Source organism: Lutjanus erythropterus, chromosome 7 (genome assembly GCF_056507025.1).
Source record: "Lutjanus erythropterus isolate fLutEry1 chromosome 7, fLutEry1.hap2, whole genome shotgun sequence".
NCBI classification, from domain to species: domain Eukaryota; kingdom Metazoa; phylum Chordata; class Actinopteri; order Lutjaniformes; family Lutjanidae; genus Lutjanus; species Lutjanus erythropterus.
In genome coordinates this window covers 11243949-11253484 of record NC_139323.1, presented here as the reverse complement: position 1 = coordinate 11253484, position 9536 = coordinate 11243949, and the positions used below count along the sequence as shown (strand labels likewise).

The following is a 9536-nucleotide window of genomic DNA, read 5'->3' as shown; positions in this document are numbered from 1 at the left end:
CTATTTCTTTTATAATTTTGCGTTTATACTTTTTTGATTTGACATTTTGAATGCAGGACTTTTACTTATAACAACTGTGGCATTACTATGTTTACTCAAGTAAAAACTTGTCGTTTTAAGGCGCTTGTTATGAGGATCAAGAGGTAGAAGCTTTCCTTCATCCCTGCTGCCATTCACATGTTAAATGACAGATTTGCTGCAGTTTTACACTGCACAGGTTGCTTGAAAAGTCTACTTGTGCTTTGACCTGGACATTGTAGAACCTTCTCCTGAACTCTGTAAACTATGTCCTGTTGTTTGTTGGCTGTCCACCAGTGTTACCGTGTTTTTGTATGAACCTGGCTGGAAATCAGTTTCCCTGGAAGTGACAATAAAGATACGTTGAACTTTGAGATCTGAGTATTCTTCCACCACTGGAAGAATACTCAGAATTAGTGGTTTGTGTAGACCTTCCGGTGGGAAAGAGAGCAGGAAGTAAAGTACAAAGTTATTTTTAAAAACTTTATTTCACACTCAAATTGTCAAATTAGTGCAGTCTAAAAACATGCTCTGTGAAAGAGAATGTGTTATAGTGTGCTGTCACAATGGTGCCTCCATCATCACGCTATCACTAACACAGGCCCAAATAATCCTGCATCTTACTGAGAAGATCTGAAGAATGACAGAGGAGAGAAGAAAGTGGAGAGAGGTTGTTTACTATAAAAGAAGCAGCACAGTAGTGCTGCACCTGAGAAAATCACCATGACACTCCATCTAGATGAAGGTCTGCTCTCTGGTTCTGGTACCACTCTGGTCCTGAAGGGCTGAAGCACCCGCTCCCACTGAGTGAGAATGGCCTGTCGGGCTCCAGCCCACTGGCCCGGCCCAGTCAGACGGTACTGATAAGGAGTGCAGGGACCCAGAAGAACCTGCAGTGCCAGCCTGGGGTCCTTCAGCAAGAGCCACAGTATGTTTGGTCGAACTCCCACCTGCTCTGCCAGAGAGTCCAGGTAAGGGAGGTAGTCCACGTGGATAGGGTAACGATCTGAACAAGCAAACCTAACAGAGAGAAACAAACAAACAAACAAATACATATAAAAACAAAAAACAACTATTTTCACCGATGTTGAACAGACCACATGATTACACAATAATGAAAATAACTCTGAGTCGTAGCCTTTATGGACTGGATTCACAACAGATTATTTGTAATAGACACAACAGTATAACACGAGTCTTGTAGACTTGAACAGCTCTATAATGCAGCTCATTTCCTACCACTGATGCATGTTTATTGTGTCTTTCTCAATTTCCTTCATCATGATTTCCTCTGAGGGGAGTGTAGTTGAGCCTGCATGAAAAAAAGAAATTAGTTACCATAAAATACCATGAAACACATCATCTGACATCTTTATTATATTATTATTATTATTATTATTATATTGTGGGTGCTCTTGACTGGAACTGGGCTTCTCATAGAGGGGCCATATGGTTAGATTTGACCTGCAAGATGTTTGTAGAAAAAAAAAAAAAAAAAAAAGAAATATCATATAAATCACTATCTTTTGTGATGTAAAATGCTCCTTAAATTTGTAGGATCTCCCATTATTAATTACTTTTCATAATAATTGACAGAGTGACACTTTGCAAAGTCAGAATGAAGGGAACTTGGGATCTTTGCACCATTTTGCATCTTAACAGCACAATAGGTGCTTGGCCTGTGCCATGCATCGTGACTACCTATACTCACCTATACATGTCTCCACAATCAACTCATAATATGTTCTGATAGCCCATGTAGTATCAGTACTTAAGTTCTTATTGTACGTGTTAATACAGTATGAATGTCCCACATAAAACACAAGAATTACTGGCATTTTTAAGTGCCTTCACTATAAAGGTGCAGTGTTTTCTCAAACTGTCAGCACACACGAGCATACAACTTATAATTGCCGTGGCCTGGTAGCTCAGTTGCTAGAGCTTTCGCCATGTAAATAGTTTCCGTGTTGTACTTTACCTTTAAACACTCTTGTCACCCAGCGACCCTGCATCTCAGCCAGAGGGTTGATAGCTCCCAAACCATGGATGAAGCCTACTACTGCCAGCGTAGGCCGTGTCAGTGAAGGAGGGAACACGTGCTTGTATAGACGCAGCCTGTAGCCACATTTAGCCTGCAGAGCTGGGGGCAAGAAGGGGAAGCTGTAGTTGTACCCTGTGGCAAAAACCACTACATCCACCTGTATGACACACACATAAAACTTAAAGTTTAGAACACTGTGAACATTTAATTACTTTGTGTTTGTTTTAACCAGATAACAAACTTTGAATCATAATTCATGAGTACTGTGTCAAGGAAGCAAATAGGAAGGAGAGCCCAAAGATGGATGCTACCATATTACATTACTGAATGCAACAATATACAGTATATATTATTTACATTAAATGACAGATACATGCAGTTTGTGATTTGAGAAGAGGTTATGGGATACCATCCCCCTTGTTGGCAAAATGATCACAATTCATCCTCCTTGTTAACCTGCCATCCCCCCTCTCAGTCCCTAGCAGAGAGAGTGCAGGCACAGAGAAGGTGTTCAGTTGAAGATGTTACTCTAATCTGCCTGACTCACTGATCCTTTATCTGCTTGAGGTTTGTGACAGTTAGAATCTGTGGCCCTGACCATGGCTCTGAAATATCAGTACAGTTACTGTGCATAAAGGGGCAACTCCATGATAAAACCATGGAGCTGTCCGTGGCGTTATACTAACAGACGGATTTGTAACTGTGCCTATTTCTCTCAGTCTCGCCCTTTTGTCTGTTTTGTCCTGGACGTATAATATTCTCGAAACTAGCTTGGTTTAGCTACGGGGTAGAACCAAGAGTCATTGATGAGTCAGTTTGCTAGTGGCAGGTGAACAACATGAACTGGGTTACAGCAAAAGACCAGTCTTCTCTTAACTAGGATGCTCACATTGGGGCATCTCCCCAGTTAAACATAACAAATCACTCACTGGATACACTGTAGATCTACAGTTTATGAACTGTGCTAATACACACCTTGTCTATAATGCTCCCATCAACAAAAACCACACTGGAGCCACGAAACTCCTTCACATTTGGTTTGACCTGAACACGGCCTGAGATGATCCGGGCCGGGAGGTCATCATTCACAACAGGTATCTGTGAATAAATACTGCCAAAAGGACAGCAGAGTTGTGTTAGAGAACGATACAGCATGAGAAGTGTCTCAGAGGCACAAAAACACACTCAGTGTACACTTAAGTAGGAATTCAGTAGACTTGCCCAATACTTCCCAGGAAGTTTGTTCCTTTTGGATCATTTTTTCATCATCATGTTTTTTCTAGTTTGCTGATCAGAAAAAAATGTTGCGGTTTCCATCATGTCCATCAGTAGTTCACACTCCCTAATTACATAACAATTTTTATCTTGGCATTTAACCTGCACTATGAACACTTTGGATCCAGATAATCCTCTAGTTTCATAATTTGGTCAAATGTTGCATTGGTAAACAAAATATGTGAACAAAGCTTTAAGTCTGGTCCAAGGGTGACTGAAAAGTCTGCACTCAGTGAGTGTGCATCTTATTTTCTGCATAAATCATGTTGTGTTCAGTTCAGTGTGTTCAGTTTTTAGTTGTCATTTGCACAGAAGGAATATCAAAACTTTGAACACCTCTAAGCTTTCCCTCTGCTGCCACCTGCAGGACAAGCTACAGATCTAGACCCCCTGGTAAAGGCTGCACAAATCATAAGTTCACACTTCACATTTCCGTCCACAAAAGTGAGTAATTACTGAGGAATGCATGAGGAACAAATCAAGGATGACCTGATAATTAATTAACTGTTAATGAGTAATTCCTGAATAACTGTGATTCCAGGAGTCTAAAATAAATAATAATGAGTTGACTAGCAGATACCAGTACATCAGTAGGTAATGATTAGTTCATAAATATCTGTCAGTTTGACATACTGAACACTTTCTTCATGAGCTGCTCCACAAGCACTTTATTTGAAGGGGCATAATACTGTCATTACACTGTCATAACCATTAAACCTGTCATGAACGTGAAGGAGTTTTTGTGAACGTTAATGATGGTTGTCATTAAGTGTCATTTGGTCAGGTATGTCATTTTAAAGCTGAAAAAAGCTGAAAAGTTGACATTGGTTGAGATGTCTTTGTTATGACAACTTGACAATTATCAAGCCAATAATGCCGTTATGACAACTTGACACTACCCAAGACAGCATAACCTGTCAATGTCTTTGTTATGACAACTTGACTTGATTATAAAACTTAAAGACACTGTTAAGCTTTATGTTTTCACATTACATTAAACTGTCATATGTAGCTGGATATGACACTGGCCTTCATAAGACCATTATAAGTGTGTCATGAATAATTTCCTTGACCTCAATCAAAGTGGTCCATTTTGAACTTGTCATAAAGAGTGTCATTAAATTATTAATTATTAGACTGTCAAATGCTTTTGTAATGGTGTCATGATTAATTTTCTGAACTTCAACTAAGTGGTACCATTTAGACTTGTAATACAGATGTCATTAAATGTCATAAGGTTAATTTAATGACAGAGTACAGTACCAGTGTAATTCAGCTTAGTGAGTTACCTGATAGAAAGACAGTGGTTAAACTAAACTAACAATGTTGCTAAAGTAGGCTAACTGCTGTCTGTGGTTAACTGCAGCTGGTGTTGGCAAGTTAGCTTGGTTAGCTGAGAAGCTAGCTGCCTAATAAGCTGACTCAGCACTGTAACATGTTTGTCTCGCATCTCTGACAATGTCAAGTTTGCATGACATAATTGACCGAATGACATTTAATGACAACAGTCATAAACATTCATAAAGACCACTTCATATTCATGAGAGGTGTCATGACATGGTTATGACAACCCTATGCAAAGCCCTTCAAGTAAAGTGTTTGCATTGGTCAGGATTAACTAAGAACCTATGAAGCTGCTGAGTGGCAACATGTGACGACTCATTAATTACCGTCTCATTAGTTACTTATTTTTTGCCCCTTTATGTAAAGTGATACATCATACGGAATAGTTACTAGGTTTTCACTTATTACTTCATAATGAAGAAGTACTTAGTAACTACTCAGTATAATTACTTCATAATGAATCCTTAAAAATAATGACTTAACTGGCCACGCAATAAAATAAAGATGTTTATCTTGTTACCCATGTTTTGGTTTCAGGCCATATAGTTTGTGGTCAAAAGCTTCATTCAGTTTCTTCTCCAACATCTTGTTGATCAACGAGGGGAAGAGCTTATTTATCATCATGTCCATACGAGAAGTCCCAACAAGATCAGCTGGGAGGCCCCCTGGTCCCACGCGGCCAAGAACCCACGCTCCTCTCCTGGTACTGAGATACACCTGTCAAGTCAGCACATAGAGGGTTGAAGATGTGTTTTTAGGACGACATTTTAACACTGCTCTGTTTGAAAAAGACACAAAAGTACAGACATGTAGTTTAGTTTTGAACCTTCTGAGCTCCTCTGCTGATCTCCACAGCAATATCACCACCAGAGTTTCCAATCCCAATCACCACCACTCTTTTATCCTGCAGAGCCTCAGCGTTGCGGTAATCCCAGCTGTGGAAATATCTGCCTTCAAAGCTCTCAATGCCTGAGATGGGAAATCAAAGAACAACCAGTCAGTCGATCAACATGTTGAATTCTGTCAGGTAGCATGGATATTCTGTGTGTTTGTGAAGCCTGTCAGCATATGTTTTCATTGTAGTTCAGTATTCTGTGATAAGTCAGCCAAGTTTCTTTATTCACTTGATGCTTTATCATATATTTACATGGTTAGTCCCTTTGTAATATCTGTTTAATGATGTTCTCAGACTGCATACCTCATTACTACACACTGATTCCACTTCTATTATCATATCTTTGTACATATTTTATTACAGTGTTTAAGGGCTTTCTTGCTTAGTTTTCTGAATGTGTAGGTATTGGATTTAAGTGCTGGTGGAGTGCATTGGAACCGGTGATGGAAACTAACTAAGTACAATCACTCAAGTACTTTTCTTAAGCACACTGTAAACACACATAACTTGGCAGTACTCAAAAAAATGGGTTTTATTGTTGCCACAATATTCTTGAGTTCATAAACTCAAAAGTTGGAGGTTATCAGAGCTTAAATATCTGGAGTTAGAGTTACATGTACTCTTTGATTGTTAAGCCAATTCAAATATTTTCAGTACTTGGAACTAAAAATGTATTCAGTCCTGTTAACTTATTGCAATGAGAGGAGTGACATACTCCAAGTAAAAAAATATTCATGTTTTAGGGACCCTTTTCTCTAATTAACTAAAAATTATGATTTTTTTAAAAAAGAAAGAAAATTCTAGTGGTACTCAACATTTTTAAGTTTTCACTATCCATGACAAATAATTAATTTGTCAGTTTTAAAGTTCAAAGTTTTGAGGTACTTGTATTTTACTTGAATATTTCCATTTTCCTCTTTATACTTCTCCTCACCTCTAATCCAGAGAAAAATATTGATCTTTTTACTCTAATATAGATATTTGATACCCTCAGTTACTTTACAGATTAATAATACAAGATACAATGAAGAAATAAATTATGATTTTGGATAAAATTTTATTGAGCCACTGGTAAAATTCACAAGATATTCAGCAAGTGTATATTGTAAAAAATGACCCACACTTTAATCATCTGTGACATTAAAGTGATGTAAATATTATTGCATCTATAATCTATATACTGATACCATTCAGTATTTCTGTATTGATGTTTATATTTCAGAGACCAGACCAACCAAAGTATTTGTACCCTCACTCTAACTGCTGGATGAAGTTTGAAAATTTACTTCAATGCCTCTCTGTCAACTCTTTTATCAGAGTCCCCAAAACATTTTCTCATGCGCCGCAAGTTTGACCATTTTATTGTGAAGTGAGTGAAAATGAATGAAAATGTTGGTGGTACCTGGGAAGTCTGTGAGGGGCAGGTGAGGCTGGGTGAAGTGTCCGGTACAAACCATCACTGCATCAAAAACATGAGTCTCCCTCTGACCGTCTCTAGTCTCTGTCTCCACCTCCCACTGGCCGGTCGCAGCAAAATCTGCTCTCTGCCTCACACTGACCACGGTAGTCTGACACACACACACACACAAACAAACAGTGTTGAATATCCTTCATTGATATTGACATGATCTATCAGTTCGTGATAACCCTACTAACTTTAAGTCCCCCTAATTAGCGCCTATGAGCACACTATTTACCACATTTACCACCAACAGTGACTGGACATGCACGTGAAAAGTTGCCAATTTTCCCTTTACAGACAATCCTAAAGGCCACTAACCTGGAAGCGTATGTGCTGCAGCAGTTTGAAGGCCTGAGCATAGAGGCGAATATACAGCAGCACCTCAGAGTGGTGCATGTTGTTGGGGAGTTCAGCTGGTGGAGGGAAGTCACTGAAGGCCATCATCTCTTTGGAGCTGTTGATGACCACCGACTGATAGATGTTGGTACGTCCAGGCTCAGGCGTCTCCTTGAGAAGGTCGACACAGACACAGACAGACACTTGTCACAACAAATATAATACAGTACATTTCAGTTGTCACATGTCCCAAACTTTAAAGGGTGTTTTACATTCAAGGTGAAAGGATTGTTTCTGGAACACAGCTATATGATGTATATCTTGGTATTGGGAGAAGTTGGCCTGAGAAGCTTTTCTGCCATGGTTTTAGAAAGTTAGGTGATGTAAAGAACAACAAAGCCTTTTACCCAGGAGCATGGGATTCTTGGCCCATGTGAAGCACTTTAAGCCTAATTTGACTCATTAGTTCCTTTTTTTCTTTCTTTCTTTCTTTTTTTTTTATTATTATTTTCAGCTTCCTGTTGCAGTTTGGTTTAGGCACCAAAGCTACTTGGTCAGGTTTAGGAAAAGACTATTCTGGCAGAACACTTTCTGATATGACAATGATTTAATATACTCAGTGCTGCCTTATAAGCAAAGCAATCTGCCAAAAACAGAGTTGTATAGTGGTGAATGACAGTTCTGGTTTTCAGCATAAATAATCTTCCTAAGAACAATCTGAAATCCATAAAGGTTTTACTTTATTCCATAGGTTGTCAGATTTACATGAATATTCCTAAATTGTTTAACATTACGAACAAAAAGTGGCCCATTATTGCACGGTGAAGTGAAAATATGAGCTTGTTTATATAAAAGCACTGTCCTCACCTTAAATCTCCATAGACCCCCAATATCATGGCTGCTCTCAAAGCAGGTGGGCTCCAGACCTTCATCCAGACAGGACTTGATGCTTGTCAGACCAGAAATCCCTGCACCGATCACTGCCACCTTCTGAACCATGATGCTGGAGAGAACGTACCACTGACAGACGGACCTGCAGTAAAAAGAAAGGTGGAAGAGGAAATGTGTGTGTTGTTTTGTCATGTGATGAGAAGCAGGTCCATGTTGACTGTATCTTTCATTCCAAATGTTCTTGAGTAATTAATTTGCATACAAATGATGGCTTTTCAAGTTGCTTGAGTAAATCAAGGATGATTAGATCAATATGGACATGAGACAGTTGAGCACTGCATAAGATTTAAAGGCATAATATGCAACATTTTTATATAAAAAAAACAGAATATATGATTATGTCAACCATAATTACTTTCAGTCATGACTTATGATCCACAAGAAGTGTGTGGTGGTGGTGGCTGTATTCAGATGCCCTGCCCTCTACCTGTATTTCCTTATTTTCTCATTATTCTGCTGTGTTCTGGATGTTTTACCAACCCACAACATCAGTATTTGACATCCTGGGAATGAGGCTTAACAATCAACTGTTTTTCAAACAGCACAGATAAATCCTACTGATTATACCTTTAAGTGTCCTCTCATTTCAAAGAACAGGCTAGTTTTTCAGAAATAATGTCCAGCGAAAGCAAAGTTGAATAGACCTTTACGCAGGAGAAATTTTACACAGCTGGAAAAAAAAAATACCAGGAATTTCTCACTGTGCTGCATTAATTGGTGGAAGATCATTAATGTTATCAGTCCTACCTTTGCTTTTCTGCTAGAAGTCCAAATGTCTGCTGTCAAATAGGTCTACAGTATGAATCAGGTTTGTGTGTGTGTGTGTGTGTGTGTGTGTGTGTGTGAGTAGAGACAGGAGTCAGAGTAGAGCCACACCTGCTGCATCTCATTGTAATAATCAAGGCCTCCTCCACTCTGCCAGAGTGGAAGAGACCGTAGCCTCTGCTACAGTCAGTCTATGCTTTAAGTTGTTTTCATACTTTACCACTTTTCTTGTTCCTGCTTGTTCCTGTCTCTGCTTAATCCTGTTTCCTGTTCATGAGCACCACTTCACTGCCCTGAACCCTCACTCTTACCAGCTTCTAGCCCCAGCCTCAGTCTCTGCCCCCAGTTTTTTTTTTTCATGGCAGCCAAACTGATGTGAAATAATAGGCTAAACACAGGTGTTAACAATTGTATTAATTAAGTTCCTGTTCCATTTAGTGTAGCAGAGC

General features: G+C 39.1%; 1 protein-coding gene across 1 annotated transcript; it reads right to left on the bottom strand.

Moving 5' to 3' along the window:
- Window positions 1–560: 560 nt before the first annotated feature.
- Window positions 561–9323, bottom strand: LOC146323628 (flavin-containing monooxygenase 5-like). Its single transcript, XM_084722154.1, has 10 exons — window positions 9199–9323; window positions 8239–8404; window positions 7354–7542; window positions 6976–7141; window positions 5505–5647; window positions 5199–5395; window positions 3035–3170; window positions 1997–2216; window positions 1258–1330; window positions 561–1038 (listed from the first exon to the last, which is right to left on the bottom strand). Exons 1-10 carry the CDS (start codon window positions 9210–9212, stop codon window positions 639–641), a joined length of 1704 nt encoding a protein of 567 aa, XP_084578280.1. The 5' UTR covers window positions 9213–9323; the 3' UTR covers window positions 561–638.
- Between the last annotated feature and the right edge of the window lie 213 nt (window positions 9324–9536).